Below are 21593 nucleotides of genomic sequence, written 5' to 3' on the forward strand. Positions count from 1 at the left end.
GTTCACTACCTGATATAGAAAGTGGGGCCCTACTGTCATTTCACTGAACCCCTCTTGTTCTACACAACGCTTCTATCTCTCATTTGTCTCATGCATCTCTCTGCTGAGCAATGCCAAACCTTCCTGATGAAGCACTGTTGGCTTGAGCCCCAACTCCAATCCTGAAGGAAAGAAGTGTGTTTAAAAACCTGGCACGCGTAAAGAGTTCCTAACCACTACTTCCATCCGTAAAATCTGTTGCCAGGACATTCTTCATCTAACAAAAGTGTAGCCGTGAGAAAGATGCAATTGCTAATGTCTGGGGAGTAGGTACTGGATCCCAGATTATGAATTGGGTGTCTAATCAAGGCTGGAAACTTCAAATTTTATGTTTGAAAGTTCAGCAAAAAGGTTTGAGAGTTATCCAAATATTTACATCTTATAGTTTTTTGCTTTCTGTTTTTATTTTGTGGTGGTATATATTTTTTTCTAATTTTTGTTTTATTTGAGGAGCCAAACAATATACAACCGGTGTTACCATAGGCACCACACGTCTGTTTTTCCGTGTGCTAGAAGGCACTCTAGTGCTGGGGTCTATTTCTGGATTTATCCTGGAAGTCTGTAAACTAAATATTAAAATTCTTGATTCTCACCCTTTGCTATGCTAAGTGACAGCATTTACCAAGTGAAATATATGGATATGAAATAAGTATTATGGAGCCATATATGGCTTACTATAACATGGCTTAAGCATATTGCCAGTTTCTGACTCCAAAAGCCTCAAACCAACAGAAAAATCTCATTGTTGATTACGTTGTAAGGAGAGGGTTGGTCCTGTGATCCATTGCATGGATCAGAAAGTGTTGTTAATCTCTGGAAAATTTACAGTGTATGGTAGGATTATAGCCATAAATTAGAAACATTTACATAAAGACAATGAGAACTGTATGAAGTTAACTCCAAAATTGAAGTGAATGGGGTTTTGCATAAAAATTACCAAAATGGGCCATTGTGAAATAAAAAGCCCAATGTTACTGTAACAATCAGAACACCAGACCACCATAGGAGAAAATGTGTCCAGCGGCCTACCGACCACCCTGACTTTTTTTCCTGAGTTTTTTTTTTCTTTTTTCATTCCTGCAACAGACAAGCAAAGTTGGCTTCCAACCCTTGCAAATATCCATAATGGTCTAATGTGAGAATTTTCCTGATCTTCGCTTTGGAGGATATCTGATAGAGTTGCTATAGTGATGTACAAGCATCATAAATTACCCAAAGCATATTGTCTTCTTGATTCAACAGAAGTGACCAGATAGGTGGCAAATTGATAATTGAAATGGGACACATTCCAAAAATTATAAAATATTTCTATATTGACTTATTTTTCAAAATTATACAAAATGCTGAAGAACCAAAGGATGTAACAGTGAAGAGATCTTTCTCTTACCTATCCCATAGGTCACCAGTTTTCTTTCTCCAGAAGCAACTCATATTAGCAATATCTTCGGAATGCCTCCAGAGATCGTCTATGTATGTTAGTTTCTGAATTCAGTAATCACATTGCCCCCATTTTTACATAAAGGGGAGTGCAGTATACACAGTTCTGCTTCTTTTTTTTTCACACAAAAATGACAAAGACATTCTTTTATTCATGGGTTCTTTTAACAAAATGTACATCTTTTATATCAGTACATAAAGTGTCCCACATTCTTTCTTTTTTAAAGCCTGCATATTATCTCCTTATTTAGAAATTTCCACTATTTCGCTTTTACAAATACTTATTGTCACTTTCTAATATGTTTAATAGACAGTTGGGCCAGCTCCTCCTTCTACTGCTCTTTTTTCCCCCCAAAATTTAATGACTATTCTTGTTTGTTTTTATACATGAATTTTAAAAATTATTTTAATGTTTATTTTTGAGAGAGAGGAAAGACAGAGTGTGACCAGGGGAGAGGTGGAGAAAGAGGGAGACACAGAATCTGAAGTAGGCTCCAGGCTCCCAGCTGTCAGCACAAAGCCTGATGCAGGGTTCGAACCCACAAACCGGAAGATTATGACCTGAGTGGAAGTTGGACGTTTAACCGAGTCACCCAGGCACCCCACGAATTTTAAAGTCAACTTCTTCAGTCCTTATCACCAACCCCCAAATATTCTGTTGACATTTTTACTTGGATTGCATTAAATTTAAAGATTCATTTAGGGAATACTGACATTGCTGATTATATGCCTTTCTATTTCATGTTGTCTCTCAAGTTGTTTTCATATAGATCTGATACATTATTTGTTAAATTCATTCCATGCTATTCACCTTTTTTGTTTGCTATTTTAAGTGAGAAATTTTCCCAGTTATATCTCCAATACACGTGAAAGTTCTTGATTTCTGTATATTAAATTTTACTTAGTCAATTTACCACATTCTGTTATTGTTTCTAACAAATTTTTGGCTGATTATTTTGTTTTCTGAGTAAATAAGCTAATAAACAGCAAATAAAAATTATGTTACCTCCTCTCTTTCAATTTTATCCTTTAATTAAAATTTTTTTTTTTCATCAGAAGAGTGATAAACGATGAAAGTACACATCTGGTCTTGCTGCTGATTCTTAATGAGAACATTTCTAATGCTTAAATTATGGTCAAAGCTGACTTTGCCTTGAGGTATTTGAGCTTTTAAGGACATACTTACATCATTCTGACTTTTTTCATAAAGAATTATGTTGAATTGCATAAATGATTTTTTTAGCAGTTGGAGGAACTCACATAATTTTTCATCACATGAAAATATTATTTTAAAATACACATATATACCATGTAAAGCTATAAAGATGATCTTCCTGGCATCCCAACTTCTTCATGGTCCTTATGTTGGCTAATATTTCCTTGGCCTTTTTGAAGTACTATTCATAAATGTGTTCTATAGTATTCTCTTTTTTAAAAATAATTTTTAGGAGGGGTAGGTGAGGCTCACCAGCTATTGGTGGGAGGCGTGTTGGGGAGCAGACTGGGCTGTTTCAAGCTAGCAAATATTTCATTACAAAGTAATGTAGAGACCATGACTTAGTCTTAAACTTATTACTTCAATTCATAGTAATTTTCTCACCCTTATTGTATTGATAGACATCTTCCTGCAAATCTGACTTGTCTGTCCCATTGTTCATTTAGGCTTCCTCCCTGCTTAAAAAAAAAATAATAAACCACATACAGGAAGCTTCTAATACCAATTGGTGGGCCAAAGTACATTATAGCAAACACAGGATTCTGAGATAGCACCTAAAGATGTGACCTCATCTTAGAGAAATCTTTCCTGGCCTTTTCTGTAATCTGCCTCTGTGAGCATCCTTTCTCTGCCTCTTTCCATACCCACACATTTGGAAGATCTTCCATATAATTTGTGGTTTGGGTTTGCAATACCTCTAATTTTAATCAAAGATGAAGTTTGTGCTTTTGCTCCTTATTACTTTGTGATGATTTCTGAGAAGAGAAAGGGTAAATATTCCCTTTATCACACCATTTTAAAACTTAAACCTCTTTCTATTGCTTTTGATTACATAATTGAAGATGCATTTCATGGGAAACAAAAATTTAAAAATACAGCCTCGCAAGGTCTGAGTTCATTGATTGGCTGAGAAGTGAAAATGATCATGACTGATGGGTGTAACACATGGAAGGGTGCACAGGATTCCAGAGCACCCTGGTCCTGATAATTCCTTTTCTTCCCTAGTCCTCCCGCCTAGCATCCAATCAGTCTCTTACCATATTCTCTTTTGCTTTGCCTTTTCTTGCTTTTCTGACCTTTTGTTGAATAGACAGTTGTAATTCCCTCTTTGCTTTCAGTTATTTCTATTATTTTATAGAAAATCCTAAAATTCTCACTTATAGTTAATTTCATATTTTTGTAACAATGTCTAAACATATCCAATGTCACTATCTTATGCTTTTCTTTTTCATCATAGCACTTAAAGCTTAGATAACACATACACACAGAATGGCCAGAGTTTGTATGGAATGGTGTTAGTTTATAGAGGTTTCCCTGGCATAAGAGTACTGCTTGCACCTTCAAAGGTATTCTGGTTCTAAGAACAAATTATTGATCACCCTACTTAAATTATCATAGCACCTGACATTATTTTTCGTGATTTTTTGGTTTCCCCTACTAGAATGTAAGTTCCATGAGCATAGGACATTTTACTGTTGGTCCTTTACTCCCAAAACCAACAACAGTTTCTGGCATGTATTGTCCACTTTATAAACATTTTCTGAATTAAATGAATGAATAGACTAGGCAAGACCCTTCACATGCTTGGATTATTTCCTTAATTTCTCTTATTCATCTTATTACTCAAAATTCTAGTCCCCTTTATAAACACACTCATTATAGTTATTACTGTTTACAATCTAGAGTTTATTTCACTAATTTCTGTGATTTCTTATATCCTGACTCTTCATTTCATCTTCATCTTTTTTTCCTTGCTGAAGTATATCCTTTAGCAGATCTTTCAGCCAGGTTTTTGAGTAGTAAAGTCTTAGTTTTCATGTGTCTGAAAATATCTATCTCCTCTTCCATGTGAATATGATACTTAAACTGGGTATAATGGTCTTGATTCATTGTTTTCATTACACAAATCAAAGGAACTATTTACCTTTGTCAATATATATTGCTGCTGAAGACAAATCTGCTTTCAGTATAATTATCATTCCATTGTATACTTTCTCTCTGGGAGTCTTGAAATTTTGTCTTTATGTAGCTGGAGATTCACTTTGACTTTTCTAGGTATAACTTTATCAGTATTTATCCTGCCTAGAATTTGTTATGCATTTTCAAGCAGAGAATTTGTGTCTTTCTTTAGTTCTCCATATCCTCAGCCATTCCTCTCGCCATTATCTGGTTTCTCTACCATCTCTGTTAGTTTCTCCTTATAGGATGTCTCTCAGATTGGCTTCTCAGTGTATCTTGTATCTAACTTCTCTCACATATTTAAAAATGTTTTATCTCTGTGCGATATGATTTCAGTGAATTCCTTGGCACTATCTTCCAAATCGCTAATGATCTCTTACTTTGTGTCCATCTAGAATTATGTTTGTATGTATGCTTTTATTTTGATGATTATATATTTTAAAATTTTAAGGTTATTTATTAAGTCATGTACGTTTTGCTCTATTGTTTGCATTTTTTAATGCATTTTTATTGCGTTGATTTATTCTTTCTTACTGACATTTTCCTCTAGTGCTTTGGGAAGTGTGTTTTGCATACTTATCTTGATGAGGTATTCATGCTTTTTCTCCCCTTAGCTCTCTATATCTAGTCATTTTCTGTCATTTCCATCAATCCCCAGTTAGAATTAAATTTTTATTGGGGAGCACTTGGTTCCTGGGGAGCAGTGATACTGGAGACATTGCAGGAATAGGCATGGGCCAACAAGTTCGCTGGCCCTGTTTGCTCTGCAGGACTTTCTCCCGCTATGACACACCGGCTGCTTTATTTGCCATATTGTGTAGTATCCACTGGAGTTATTTTTGATTGACTCTCACTGGTGGGTAACCTCCATTCTAGTCCCACATCTCTGGTGGTAAGCCTGATTTGGTTTCCTTCCATAAACGGGGCATGATTAGCTCCCATTACCCTGTAAAGATTCCTCTCTCACTCAACCTGCACTCCCTAACTTCCCTTTCTTCTTCCTTCCCTCTTTACAGCCCACTCTCCCCTTCCCTTACTGATTGGTTCTCTAGTTTTATCAGTTAGTAGGAAAGGAGTGTGAAAACCTCCAACCACTATTATGGAATTGTTTGTTTCTTCCTTAAGTCTGTCAATATTTACTTCATTTATTCTAACGCTGGTATCAATACCTACCTATATTTATGATTATATCTATTTGTATCTTTCTAATTCGTATTTTGTAGGCAGCATAATCTTGCCTCTCAAAAAAAGTACAGTGTGATAATCTCTGCCTTTTACAGTGTTCAGGCCATTAACAGGTAATTGATAAGGTCGTGTTTAAGGCTGTCATCTTGCTGGTTATCCTCTATCCTTTTTAATTCTGTTGTCTCCAAACTTTCATGTCTTCAAGTATTCAAATAGATTTTGAGTTCCATTTTAATGTGTCTATTGACTCCTTAGATATACTTGTTCCCTTACTTTTTAGTGGCTGCACTAAAGGTTATACTATGAATTTTGAGGGTCTACATCCTTAACTTTTCAGTCTATTTGGAATTAATATTGTACTACTTCATGTAAAATATAGAAATCTTGCAATTTATTCTCTCTTCCTGTGCCATCCTTTGAAATTGCCTTATGCATTACATTTACATGCATTATGAACTCTTCAAAGAAATGTTAATTTTTTTTGCTTTAAACTGTCAGTGTTGGAGCACCTGGGTGGCTCAGTCAGTTGAGCGTCTGACTCTTGATTTTGGCTCAGGTCATGATCTTGGTGTCTTTGGGATCAAGCCCTGTGTTGGGCTCAGCACTGAGTGTGTAGCCTGCTTAAGATTATTTTTCTCCCTCTGTCTGTTCCTCCTTCACTCACGTGCACATGCTCTCTATTAAAAAATAATAAAATAAACCATCCGTGCTTAAAATAAGTTAAAAGCAAAAGAAGTAGTTTTTTAAATTTTTTTAATGTTTTATTTTTGAGAGAGAAACAGAATCAACCAAAGTTGGACACTCAACTGACTGGGCCACCCAGATGTCCCAAGAACTGGTCTTTTATATTTTCCTAGGTATTTACCATTTCCAGTGTTCGCTGTTACTTCTTCAAGATACACATTTTCTTTGGGTATCATTTCTCTTCAACTTGAACTTTCTTTATGTTCTTGTAGTATAGGTCTACTAGTAACACATATGAATAGCTTTCTTATAAATGCAAGTATCTTTCAGTCTTGAAGTATATACACTTTCAGTCTTGAAGTATATTCTCACGGGATATAGAATTCTGGTTGACAGGGTTTCTCCTCCTCCTGGGGACTTTAAAGATGATATCATCTAGCCAAAAAGACTGCTGGTTTAGGAGTTTTTAGCTGCTGGATGCAGTACCATTCCTGCCCTCAGGCCCTGGGCCATTCTTGTAAGTTCCACCCCCACTGTGCCCCCAGAACCTGCCTCCTTTGTTCATTATCCAGGGCCTCCAAGTGGTTGCTTTTATATTTTGTTCGGAGTTTACAGTTACTATCTGGGGAGGATTGTCTCTTAGAAGCTTACTTAGTCATACCCATAATAGAACTCCAGAGCTCTTTTCTACACTGCTTCCCTAAAATAGCTTAAACAGAATATTGAACAAGTCAATTCATTATATATATATTTTATTACATTTGTTATTTACAATAGTAGCATGTTTGAAGGGCAAAAGCATGGTGTCAGTGGAGAGAGGGCTTCTTTTTGAGATGCTGTTTACTTTGACTTCTGCACAACTACTTCTTCCTGGTTCTCCATTTTTAATTCCCTGATTAATCTTCTCGAGGTTCCTTCTGTGACCTATTGTTTCTCTTTTAAACACTAGTCTCAACCCTGTGTGATTTTTTTTTAACCTCTGTTCCAGATTTCCCCAGGTAATTTCAACAATCCATCTGATTTCAACTATCACTTCAATGTAGATGGCTTTTACCTCAAAATCTCCAGAATTACATCTCTCGAGTTCCTCGATATCTTCCATCTACCAGAAATCCCAACTGCGTGTCTAGCACACGTTGTGGATTCTCCATTCCCTTTCAGCCCTTAACTTTTTCCTTTTCTTCCTCTCATTTATTTCTTCCTGAAATCAATACATCTTTGAGTGTCACAGATTGCTTTTAATGTTATAGATTTAGTCCTGAGGGAAAACAGTCTCTGTCCTTCAGGACTTAAATTTCTTATTTTTTCTTAAAACTTTGTAGTTTTTAGAATTTTTAGAGAGGGGGAGCATGTGAGTTGGGGACGGGGGAAGAGAGAGAGGGAAAGAGACAGAGAATCCCAGGCAGGCTCCATGCCGAGCACAGAGCCTGAAGTAGGGTTCAGTCTCACAACTGTGAGATCATGACTGAGCTGAAATCAAGAGTCGGACGCTTAACCGAATGAGCTACCCAGGTGTCCCTGTCCTTCTGGATTTAAACTCGAGAGAGCGACAGGCTGTGTACTAATAACTATATAGATTTAAGGATAAAGACTTGGAGATAAAGTTGCTTTTCTTGAAAGGCTTATCAGAGGTTTCTCTGAGGCACTGATATTTATGAAGAAATTTGACTAAAGCATTTCCCCACCACCTTTGTTGATACAGAGCCACACTTTGCCAAATAACCCACTCGAGAATCAGACTGTCAGCCTAAATTCAATCTGCTTTCTTGTTTTTCACGTCTAAAACTTTAAATTCTCATATGTATTTTAACTCCCTAACAGATCTTTTTTCAGCTCCAAGTTTCCATCTCTAAGTCCTACTCTCCCTTTGATACTAAGTCCTATCTCTCCCTTCAAATTGTAATAGTTCCTTTAAAGGTGTTCTGGCCTCCAGGCTTATACTTTTCCACTCTCTCCTCCACACTGGTACCAGAGTGGGCTTTATTAAACCAAAAACAGTTAATGTTACCACTTCAAAATAACTTATTGGCTCCACAACGTACTTCATACTGTTTCTTTGTATTAAAGACTTTCATGATCTACCCCTGATCCTATGTGTGTGTCCTTATCACTTACCCTGCCTTATACCCCGTTTCTTATTCTTCTGCAGGTGTGGCAGACTATTTTGCATCCATTTTCCATGCTTTTTTTTCTTCTTCTCAGCTTGCTACCTCTATTAGAAGTGCAGCATCATCCCCTCCTCACCAACCACTTGGAAAACTTTTAAATTTCAAACAAGCTTTTAGGTGATAGTGCCGCTAACCCACTGCCCTACTGTGAGTAGCAAGGGCATAGATGACTTTAAGATTGTCTTGATCCCAAACCAAAAGAAATGATGGTTTCCATATGCCTTTGAGCACTGTCTTTCCATTTGTGGATTTCTCTTCTCCCCTTTCACTTGCCTAATACCCACCCATCCCTTGAGATTTAACTTTTTGTGCTCTCTGTCCATATTTTTCTAAAAGTAGACCCCACTACCAATGTGGGGCTTGAGCTCACAACCCTGAGATCAAGGGTCGCATGATCTACCAACTGAGCCAGGCACCCCAGCTTTTTGTGCTCTCTAAATTGGACAGTAGTGAACTGTCATTGCTGCTTTATTTCCCCCCAACTTGATTAAGGAATGTAAACAAACGATGTTCATAAAATTGTTCCTTGATCTTTGAGACATTCAGTTATTGGCACCAAGCCTTGCCACAAAGTAGATAAGTCAATGTACAGGTGATAAAAGAGTTTAAATTGAAAAATTATCAATCTAAACGCAAAACTTACTCATAAAGAAAAGGAAACTCTTTTCATGCTTCTCTGTTAGCAGAGTGCTTAGTTTTTATTCCTTCCATTTCCTCATCTGTATCCATCCCATCTACACCATCATTTTCCCCTTGACCTTATCATCTTCCAATAGTCCTTCACCACTTAATCTGTATCAAGTGAATTTCTGCATCTAACTTTTAACTTTTGGAAAAAGGATTTCTCAAATATTAACATCTTTCAATTCATAAGTGGAAAATACTTTTTCCTTAAGATTGTATAAGAAGCATTCAATTTTTTTTAACACTTACCTACTAACAGTTGTTAAACCTGAAATAAGAACTTTTTTAAAAAATCTTCAGAGTGTAACTTATTTTCTCCCAATGTTGAATATGATGACGATATTTTGGAAGCATCCTTAGGCAATATACACACAATAGGCACAGAACTCTTTTATTATTCATTTTATTTTCATATAAATTAACATCCTAGAAAAATTGAAATAGAAACACTAAATACAGTATTGCACATAGCGATCTTTGTTAAATGCCCTATTATTACAGTGAAGAATGGTAATATACACATTGGAGGGACTGAAGGAGACAGGAAGACTAGAAAACAAACCAAATCCACTACTGTTTCTTTGCACTTAAACTATAAACTAAAAGGTAAAAGACCATACTTTACATAAATGCAAACATAGTTGTGATTCAGGACATTTTCTTTTTTAAGTCTTTCCATAATTAGTTTCTGATAGCAAGAAATTCTCCCCTTTATCAACATCGATAAGCCCCAACAAATATCATTAAAAGAATTAGAAAAAAAAACCACCTATTAATATTAGACAAAGCCATCACAATGTATCTTGAGCTGACTTTAAAATACTCTCACAAAGAGTGGGAGATTTACTCTTCTTTCCCCTTGAAATAAAATAAAATCCTTTCCTAGGCTCCTTCAGGTAACAAATCATTACATACTCATTTTATAGCTTTTAATCACCTGCTGTAACACATAGAGATGATTCTAATCATGTAAAAACACTCAGGCAGGTACGCGAATTAACAGATGCCAATCCACCTGAAAACTTACTTTTTTTTTTGCCAACAATTAGTCATGTTTGGCAATTTTATGAACATCATTTATTTAAATTCCTTCAAAATATTGAGTCATATTTTCTTTGTGAAGGCCAATGGTAACATTATAGAGAGGCACGACTTTAATTTACTTTAGCTGAAGATTAGTTTTATGTACGGTCTCAAAGAACACAGGCTGATAAAAGCCCTCATTAAACTTAATACTCTGATTTCTGCCTATATTAAATGACTTATAGGAAAGGGCTTTCCTTTTGCTATATTTTTTACTTGAGTAAAAAAATGATAATCTTCTTTCACAAATATATAGTTATGGAGAGCAACCCAAGAGTTGGGGAAGCCTTGATTATGATATATAAATGGTACTTAAGTTTTAAAATAGAAAATTTATATGTAGACATGAAACTGATACAAACAATTCACTAGAAATAACATTTTAGCCATAAATCTAAATGCAGTGAAATGGAGTACTGGTTGTCAGTAGAAAGGAAAGTGTTTTGCTGGGATAAGGAATATTCTCACAAAAGTAAATTGTAAGTTTAACATTTAGCATGTTCAGCATTAATGCAAATATTGCCTCTTATACATGCTGTTTTGGTCTATCAATATTATACCATAAACTTTACAAAAAGAAAAGGTGTCAAATTCTCCACTGGTCTACTGCTTTTGCATTTTTATGAATGTACAGTAAAATTCAACAATTGGCGAACTGTCTAGAAAACACAAAGATTATGCTAGAGGTCAAGAGGAAAAATGAACAAAATGGTATAGTTTCCGTCCCACCCTCAGGTCAGCTGAATGTTGTGGAAGTGGTTGCAGTGACTCATGTTCATTTTGCTTTCCATTGCTCAGGTTTTCATGCTTATCTTTGCTTTCTGAAAATAAATGCACCAGAGAAAAGTTACAGTTAGAAGTAAGAACTTTCAAAAATGTACGAAGTGTATAATAGGCCAAACGAGATCTTTTCATTTGGATTAAATTCTCTAGGAAAAGGTTGAAGATCCACCAGCCCAGAAAAAAAAAAAAAAAAGGCTTTAAAAATTCAGCTTCTCACCAGTGTGAAAAAGTACCAGCTCACCTTTCTCATTCTCCATCCTATGCACAAATACATAAAGATTGAACTGAGTGTTCATTCTCTTGTATCCTTACAATAGCATGATTAGGTTGATTAATGATTTTCCCTTCTCATTCAGTACACCTTTAAGGTTATACTCAAATCAAAAAGGCAGAAAATAACCTAAACCATAAGGTAATTAGATAATTAGATCATCAGATAATATTAATTTTGATATAAAGAAACTAAAGGGAAAATATATTTTATTTACTTTTTATTTATTTATTTAAAAAAAATTTTTTTTTAACCTTTATTTATTTTTGAGACAGAGAGAGACAGAGCATGAACGGGGGAGGGTCAGAGACAGAGAGGGAGACACAGAATCGGAAGCAGGCTCCAGGCTCCGGGCCATCAGCCCAGAGCCCGACGCGGGGCTCGAACCCACGGACCGCGAGATCGTGACCTGAGCTGAAGTCGGACGCTTAACCGACTGAGCCACCCAGGCGCCCCAGGAAAATATATTGTAAATGGAGATGTAATTCCTAACTTTTTCTAAGTAGGGTTTAATCATATTCCAATTTGGGTTATTTTGATATCTTTTCCATTTTTTAAATGTTATTTATTTTTAAGAGAGAGAGAGAGAGTGTGTGAGTGAAGGAGGCACAGGCAGAGAGGGACAGAGGATCTCAAGTGGGCTCCCCACTAACAGCAGAGCCCAACATAAGGCTTGAACTCATGAACCCCGAGATCATGACTTGAACCAAAGTCGGGATGCTCAACTGACTGAGCCACCCAGGCACCCCGTTATCTTTTCCATTTACACTACGTTAGTCTAATCCAATTCAAAGTTTTCCTATTTTAAGGCCTAAAACAACTTTTCACTTAAAACAGCATCGTTTACTTACTCTTGTGGGACCAAGTGATAAAACCTCAAAACATTTAAAAAAAAAATACTGACAGTGTGTCACAAAAGAAACTTGTCTTTTTTTTTTCTTTTGAGAGTGTAAGCAGAGGAGGGGAGAGAGAGGGAGACTGAGGATCTGAAGCGGGCTCTGTGCCGACAGCAGAGAGCCCAATGTGGGGCTTGAACTCACGAATCGTGAGATCATAACTTGAGCCAAAGTCAGACGCTTAACCTACTGAGCCTCCAGGGCACCCCAGAAAACTCATCATTTTTACCAAGCCCTGCCTCCCAGGGTGTAAAAGTGGTGTTTTAAAGAAAGTGGGTAACTAGGAACGCTAAATAAGCTTGTTGAGGTCAGGCTGTTAGTTTACAGCTGATATACAGCCAACTCTGTAGAGCCATTTGTGAGTACAAGCCAGGTCTGAGCCCCCTGGTCTGAGCAAAGGACAATGCTACTACTACTCAGCATTTCCCATCGTGTTTTAGATCCCAATGGTGCTAATTCCAATTATAACAGGCTACTCTGGGTTCAAATACGGCCCTGCACTGGTGATACATGTGTAATGGAGAAAGTGAAAAATTGCTCCCCAAACCTCACCAACACACACACATGCAGGTAGATGCATTCCTTTAGGAGATTTGTCTTAAATCTTAAGCTCTGAATGTCGATACTGAGATTCTCTTAGCCTTTGAGCCTGAGCAAAAGCATACAGAAAAGGAGATTCTTCAAGTCAGAGCATATCACCCATTCATAGTTAAGAGGAAAATAATTAAGGTGTCATTATGTGAGTTTGCATATGTTGTGGAAATTATGTTTAAAAGCCAAAGAAAATCACAAGTTAAAAAAGGGGAGAGTTAAATACTTACAATTCCAGAGTCATGTCTTGGTTTTATTTTATAAAGTGATTTTCCCTTTTTCTGCCTACACACCTCTTCGGCTTCTTTTACTCTGGGTGGAGAGAAAACACATGTATTTAAACAGAGTCCTACATAGATCACTGGAATTCACCTTATGGTAGGTGAGCAAGTAGCAACTCATTAAGGATTTGAATCATTGGAGAAAATATCACATACACAAGAACATTATCTGACGTTTGATTCAAAAACATTGAACTAGAGGCTAACTCATTCACGGGTTCTCACCCTGGAATCAAAGGGGGTCAAATGGAATGACATACAAACACATGACAATTTTTATATCTACATTTCATCCTACATTAAAGGAGTCTTTTGCAGAATAAATTAAGGAAATATCCCTCATTTTCAGCTAAGGGTACTGAGACTGGCTCTATTACATAAATCTGAAGCATTAAAATCAATCAACAATATCATATAAAAATTCATATGCCTATTTAAAATTATTTTAGATTCAATTTCCACATCACACTTACCCATGTCTGAAAGTCATTTGCAGTGAATACTTCATCAAGCAACAGAACCAACCATTTATTTGAAAACAGAAAATAGAGTGCACAATAATAATATTTTGACACTTCTAGGAGTTATTTTTAAAAACACGCTCCAAGGAAAACAGCACCAAATTTACTAGAGGTATAGTTAAGAAAGGATGTTATTCAGAGGTAAGTTCTCCATTAAGTTCTGGATCTGCTATTTGATACTGGGTAATGTCCTTATACCATCAACTCTTGTATTCCCTCAAATAGTAAAAAGGCTTAATACTATTTAACAGTATTACTATTATTACTACAGAGTTGTTACAAAGATCAAAAATATTTTATTTGAAATGTTCTTTATAAACTGTAAAATGCTATAAAAAGTGTATGTGATTGTTTTAATTAAACAAATAGTAAGAAATTTTTAAAGTGGGATTATACTAATAAAAAGGGGTTCCATAAGTAGGAAAACTAGCCTATCAGGTTAATTTATTTTTTATTATTATAATACCCTTGGAGATTAAAAGTGGAGCATTTCTGGAAAAACTTAAAAGGCTGTGACTTATCTTAATAAAAGATTTTTAAAATTCAGATCTTCAAGCTTATTTCCTGAAAGAAATGAATTACAAATATATTTCTTGAGCCCTGTGGTAAAAGATCTAATGGCAGAATTCCTCTGTCACATAACTGAATGAATACCTGTTTTGAAACAGTGAAGGCAGCAAATGATCCAGCATAGTAGCTATAAGATTGGTACTAGAGTTTACATTAAAGCGTGACGAATGAAAGTAATTCCTTTTGGACATAAAATGCCTGAGTTGATATTATTAGTAATTCCAGAAAATGACGACAATTTAGAATATGCTCCATTGCAACTACTTTTTATTACTTTTTGTCCGAGCCATAAATTGCCTTTAATCCTTCCTCCAAACATTTGAAGACAAAAACATTTTCTTTATAACAAAGGATTGCAGGAGTTCCCATCTTCCTCTGAAATAGCTACCAGTAAATTTAAGTTTAACTATTTGGACGGGGAATTAAAAAATGTTTTTTTGTAAGCACTTAGCCAAAATCCAGTGGATCCCGTCTTAAAGTTACTTGGAGCTCTTTAAACTATTTTGTGACATTTATTTAAAAAAAATAAAGTACTTCACAAAAATTTAGATCACCAAAGCATTTTTATTTTCTCACTATCATATTTATTTTGCTTTAAATTTTTTTTAATGGTTCTTTATTTTTGAGAGAGATAGAGAGACAGAGCATGAACAGGGGAGGGGCAGCAAGAGAGGGAGGCACAGAATCTGAAGCCCGCTCTAGGCTCTAAGCTGTCAGCACAGAGCCCGATGTGGGGCTTAAACTCAGGAACTGTGAGATCATGACCTGAGCCGAAGTTGGACTGAACCACCCCAGTGTCCCTATTTTGCTTTTACAACACATTTTTCGAAGGATCACGGGAAGACAAATCTAATACAAACATATTTAATTTTACACAAAAACAAATTCAGCCATTCCTTACAGCAGAGATGACGAAAATTACAACGTGCGTCAAGGAACCCTCACAAGATTTAGCTCACTCCTTCATTTGACAATCATTTATGGAGCAGTAACTCCAGGCCACGCACTAGGCTTGGCTCAGTTTTATAAGGACCATTACGTTCCCTGTCTAATTGGAGAGCTACCCGCGTAAGTAAATTACGTGTGTGCATTAAGCACTACCACCTAGGATTGTAGAGGTTCAGCCATGTCCAGGAGGAGGACAGGGGTTGTGGGAATCTTTCTGGAACAGGTTGACAGCTGAGCCTTGATTCAAAGAGAAATCTTAACTGCTCTTACCTTTCCCAGAAGGGGAAATGGGACAGAAGATGAAAGAAGAATGTGTGTAAAGACCAAGTGAGACAAGGAATACCACAGTGAGGTTAGAGGACATACACACTTCCCTCCCGTGCTGCCATGGGATCCCTACACCCTTAGAAGCCAACGATTGAACTGCCTTCTGCCTTATGTTCCGGTTTCTGACGTGCATGGCTCGGGTGAGTCAGTCACTGCATCCTAGGCACCTCTAGATAGGCACAAATAAACGATTTGGGGACCTGAGACCCTAAGCACCAGAACCTTAAGTAGTTGCTATTCAGATTTAAGGGCACAAGCATGGAACAGATGTTAAAATGCCGTTCTCTCGGCCCGCCTCACTCTGGTGCAAGCCCTGTAATGGGTGGGAATCTAAGCAGCACCCCAGAATGTGATGAACACGGCCAGTGGGCAACACTGAGAAACTGCACCCTGGCACCAAGGTATTCCCCTGGAACCCGGACTGGGCAGCCGCCCTGAGCCCCTAGCCACTGTGCTTCCTCACCCCTCTCTCTTCCCAGCGCACACTGGGTCCCAGCCCGTACCCCGAGAACTCGCTCGCTTCAGCACTTCGTGGAGTTGCACCCCTCCTAAGCTTCCCAGCAAATGTGGCTTCTTCCAAATGCCAATTTTATTTCAACAAAACTCTGACAACAAGACATTTTTTCCACACTTTAGGCAGGAAAAAAGAATGTGTCCCTGGAGGTGAGATACACTGCCAGAGTTGGCAGAAATAAGAAGCATAACAAGGGAGAAGCCGGGAAGGAGAGAGAGGGCTGAGGCAGCTGTCCTTATGAGCGTCTCCCGTTTGCTCTCCATCTGGGCGAGTGGGGCGGGCTCGTCGGCTGGCTCATCCAAGTTAGGCCTATTGAGTAACTACTTGTGCATGTTCCACCCTCTCTCCCTCCTGCCTCACCCCTCATTCAATCATGCCGAAAATTTCTTAAATTGAGAAGGAAAAAGATGTTTATCTCACAACTAGACATCGCAGGCTTTAAGTGAAAAAGCATGCTGGTGATAACATTTCAAACAATAAATAAAGACGACCACTACGTTCCTGTTTGGAAAGGAGATGGGGAGTGAAAACAGGGACGATTCTCGATCCTTCATTTATAAACAGAGAAAGGAGAGAGAGGAAACCATGGGTAGGCTAAAGAAGATAGTCCGTAGCTTTCAAACGTTGCCTGCACTTGAGTTTAAACTCTGATTAGGGTGAGGACTGGGATGGAGTACAGACCTTGCATGATTCATGAAGACATGTTCTTTTGAATCTGGTTGCAGCCACACAAAGGGGACTGCCGGGGCATTTGTTAATCAAGATTTCACCCTATTAGAGAACTAAAAAGGGAAGTAAAAAATTTCAGATGACATCTTTGATAGGCTCATTTAACAGTTGCAACTTCTAATCTGCAATCTAGATTACAGAAAGAAAATATGAGCAAAAACAAATCATATGATAATGAAAACTCTTCCACTCATCACCTCTAGTGATCTTGGAAAAACAACACAGAAAGCAGAGACTGGAAAACAGGAAATGTAGCATTGCCTTTTAGACCGAAGAGAAGGATACTGAGTGGTATATAATGGCTGTAGAATTTGACGTTTGTGCTAATATTTCGCTGTTAATAGCCTTTATTGTCTGCAGAACTTAAGAAACAAAACTAGGCTGAATAAATATTGAAAGTACATATTTATCCCTTAAATGAAAGGTCAAAAGTAATCCTAACATGAGACATTTTTTTAGAGGGAGAATTTAATTATAGGAAATAACCAAATGACATATACGGAATCAGGTTTGGCAAATAGAGTAGGTGACCAATTTGAACAAAATAATTTTTGTTCTAAGCAAAGTTTCGTTCAGGCAACAATCAGAAAGAGTGACACGAATCAATATGCGATTCCCAAAAGATGGAGACTTGCCCCCTTCAAGGGCCAACTTTGTATAACCAATTTTGAATAAAGCCTTTCTGAAAAAAATCAAACTTTTCTCTTCAATAAACGGAGGCACAATTTAACTTTTACTTGACGGCCCATGTTCGTCACTGCCTTCATCACTGTTGTAATGTGCTGATACAGGGCCACCCTCAAGGCCTCCTAAAATATATACCCATGTGGCAACTCACCCCTGCATGGACCTAACACTTGTACTTTGCTGTATTTACTTTGTGTCCACGTTAAGCTTTCTCTTTCTAAGACAGCAGGTTGTGAGCACTTCTCACTGGCACCAGCACGCCTGCCTCGAGTAGAGACTCTATCTTCTTCAATAATTTCCATCTTCTCCAGACGGGAAAGCCAGATCACCAAGCTACTTTAAATGGGCTTCAAATTAGAACACTGAGTTCAATGCTAGCTAAACGAAGGGAGTTCCCGGACCTGGAGGCAGTGATTGTCGCCGCCACAGGCCTTCTCCCCACCTCCCACATACTTCAGGGCTCCCAGCTGTGTCTGGAAGGCTGGCAAGGCCAGAAGTCGGACTTACAGATAGGCAGGGCTTTAGGGCTCTAAAGGTCTAAGACTCTGAGATTCTAAGACACTGCACGCCTCGTCATATTGTACCACCCAACATGCTTGCTCAGCAGGTTGTCCTCAAAGATGGAAAGTAATTTGGAATGAATATAAAACCTGAAATTCAAGCTTATCAAGGTAAAGATGGGTGACACCATTAATTGGTAAGGACAGATTTTGTAGGCCTACCTCAGGGTAGGGAGGGAATCATTTTGTGAGGAATAGGACTGTGAGATTATCTCTCAGATGAGACTGTTTTTGCAGTCCAGGGCAAAGTGACCGGAGAAAAACAAAACACTTTCAAGTATTAAAGCTTAAATTTAAATTTACTTTAAAAAACTTTTATATTACATTTATTGTCTAAAAAATAAAGCTGTAAATGTAACCTAAAAAATAATAGACTTTAATACATCTATAGGTTTTTTTAAATTTCTTATATGCAAATATCCTAAGTTGTAACAACTTCATTTGGTTTTAAGCAGTTATGGATTCAGAAATTATGAAGCACAGACAATTTGAGCCCCGGAGAATGAAAATATGAAAAATATTTTTTATCACACAGAATTTGCTGAAACTAATTTGCATTCCAATTATTTTTATTTTGGTATTTTTCAGAACAGATGGAAACTTTCTCAAATTTTTCCCTTATTATAACTGGGCACATTTAACCTAAGGGTTTTTCTAAACAAAGAGAGTGGTTTCTTATTTCTCTCCTAATAAAGATGTATTTTTATCTGCACTTCCCCCACTCCTCCCAGCCCCAGACTCATTTATTGTGAGGCAAACATATACAAAAAGTTCAGTGTGATTAAGTTTAAAGACAGTTTGTGAGATGAATAAGGGAGATACACTCGGCACAGAAACAGAGAAAAGAAACCAGACATCCCTGGAGCCTGCAGGCGGAATCATTTTATCTACCTTCTAGAGCAAAGGCCACGCTGGCCACAATCTTATCAAGAAAACAGATATGCTCTCATCATTCAGGGGAAGGAGAAAGGGAGTCACTTTTCTGCCACTAAACATTAATAATTTGGTTTAAATAAGTATCTGTGGCAGACAGATTCACTTCCTGCTGGCCCCAGTGAGGCTTGCCGTGAGCAGCCAGATTCCTTACTGGAGTCCACAGCCTGTGAGAGATTTAAGCGTAGCCCAGCACTGGCACGTCACACGCTGGAGATCCTGATAGAGAGAAGAAGCAGCTAAGAGTAGACATAATTATCGTTATTACCAGTTCGCAATGTACTTCACTGAAACACAACACCATTGTGCCTGACTACAAAATGTACAATTTTCTAAGAGAAAAGCGAAAAAAAGACCCACATATAAACACACAGAGAAGAGGGGCCGTGAGAGATTCTAGACAAAGGCTGGTTAGGAGTGCTGGCTTTAAAGTTATGGGTGTCTCTCTCCAGGTAAAGACGGAAGTAGGTGTTAGACGCCTTGTGGAATTAAAGGTGGTCTGGGGGGAGGTTACTCCTGGCTCTGTCTTCTCTCCCTCTGACCTTAATGATTTAAAACACACACACAAAAACGTCACAAAACCCCTAGGGACACAATGGGAACAATCAACCAAAAATGTCACTTGTTACCCTCAAGTAAAAAGGACTTCAGTTTTCTCAAGGACATGTGAATTTCTGAATTTCATCACTGACAGTATCCAGCTTTTCAGAGAAACATTGCATTTGCACCTCAAATGGTTTCCAACTGTTTTTCTGGACACGCTTGCTCAGTCTCTTTTACCGCTTATTTATTAAACTCCCTCCCCCCACCCCCCACCATCCAGGGTCTAATCTTGACCCTGTGGTGTCTACAGGCAATCCCTACGTGATAGTTCCAACTATGCTGAAGACTTTCAGATCCACACCTCTAATTCCGGATCTTTCCCCTGAGCTCCAGATCCCAGTGGACATTCTTCTTTCCCTTCCCACCCAGGCCTTGGTTAAGGACATAACCATCCAGGGCACCTATCTGGATAGTAGATCAGTTTATCGTCCGATTCTTGATTTTAGCGCAGGTCATGATCTCACAGTTCATGAGTCTGAGCCCTGTTTAGGGCTCTGCACTGACAGTGCGGAGCCTGGTTGAGATTTTCTTTCTCTCTACCCCTCTTCCCCAACAAATAAACAAACATTAAAAAATTAATGTTTTATTAATTGGATTACAATTAAATAAAAAGAACATAACCATCCATAACCATTCATCCACTGAATTCTTGCTTTCCCTCTTCACCAACCCTCCATGCATATGTAAATGGTAACAAGTTCCGTTATCAATGATTCCTTAGTAATGATGTTTAAATCTGTCCCAACCTAAATTCCACTATTTCTGATTGTTTTCAAGCCTCCTCCTTAATGCCACTGGACCACTGCCACACCCTCCAGAATGGCTTTTACACTGTTCTAATCCATCTTTCACAAATTCCCCAAACATGGGAATCACATCTGAGCCACTTATTCACTTGCCAAGAAAATACTAAGTTTCCTAGTGAGGTATTCAAGGCCATTTACAAGTAACCTAATTTCTCCTTAGTCTCCACAATGTTCCCTGGGCTCCAACTATGCATAACCACTAATCATCCCTGTAGGAGATCTTTGCTAGATCAGTTTCTATGGGACTACCCATTCTCTTTCTTTTCCTTCCAAGGGTCCCTCAAGTTAAGCTCAAAAATACCATCCTATAGAAAGTATATAGGACCCTCTAGGAAGGCATATTTTAAAGACTTACAGCTACATTTATGTATCTGTCTTTTGCCTTGTTGAATACTAAGTTCCTTGAGATTGGGGATCATGCACATTCATTTTTACATTCCCAGGAATAATAATAAAGCTCACACAGGTGAGTATTCACTAGACATTTGAAAAATAACCGAATAAATGAAGATGAACAGAGAAACTAAGAGTAAGCTAAAAAACGCACGGGGATAAATTTTGACCAATAACTGGGACTTTGATTTAAATATCTTTTTTTGCCTTCTTCTTCCAGTGAACTCTTAAGCAACGAGTCTGGACGTCCAATTCACATACTGAGCAAACTATGCAGGGTTCTATCTGACTTGATCTTTGAGTTTACTGATTTACTACTATAATTCCATCCATAAATAACAATTTAGTTGTGAGTATACATAAAATTTATGAAAGAATTTAGCGTATCATATTCATTTTCCTCTATCTTATTGAAAAACTAAGTTTATATACATTATATGAATCATTAGAAGCCTGTAGGATTTAACATGAAATCATGTCAAACTACTCTCACTAACTCTTATTAGCTCCTAGGTTAGTGGAAAAGATAAATGACATAGATGCAATACATCTTCTTTTCAACAAAGCATTTGAAGAATCTCTAATGGGATGTCTGCAGACTGGAAAGTGAAATGATAGGTGAGAGGACACTTAGAAGAGTTTATGATGGTCAAACATACTAAAGAAACATAACAGGGTGTCACTACATCTGGTTACGTTCTTGCTTTAAAAAGCATCCCATTGAA

General features: G+C 37.6%; 1 protein-coding gene and 1 long non-coding RNA gene across 3 annotated transcripts in view; one reads left to right on the top strand and one right to left on the bottom strand.

Moving 5' to 3' along the window:
* Positions 1-9759: 9759 nt before the first annotated feature.
* The window catches only part of FMN2 (formin 2), a 381203-nt gene continuing 369369 nt past the window's right edge, over positions 9760-21593 (bottom strand). For both annotated transcript variants that reach the window (XM_042925783.1, XM_042925782.1), the window contains 2 exons: positions 13227-13308; positions 9760-11276 (listed from right to left, as the gene is read on the bottom strand). In XM_042925783.1, coding sequence (XP_042781717.1) covers positions 11250-11276; positions 13227-13308 — 109 coding nt within the window. In that variant the 3' untranslated portion in view covers positions 9760-11249. The remainder of the gene's footprint in view (positions 11277-13226; positions 13309-21593) is intronic.
* LOC122212106 overlaps positions 12587-21593 on the top strand; it is a 66583-nt gene continuing 57576 nt past the window's right edge. Inside the window, exons 1-2 of the long non-coding RNA XR_006198998.1 lie at positions 12587-12681; positions 15596-15783. This is a non-coding gene — a long non-coding RNA (uncharacterized LOC122212106). The remainder of the gene's footprint in view (positions 12682-15595; positions 15784-21593) is intronic.

Source organism: Panthera leo, chromosome F3 (genome assembly GCF_018350215.1).
Source record: "Panthera leo isolate Ple1 chromosome F3, P.leo_Ple1_pat1.1, whole genome shotgun sequence".
Taxonomy (NCBI): Eukaryota; Metazoa; Chordata; class Mammalia; order Carnivora; family Felidae; genus Panthera; species Panthera leo.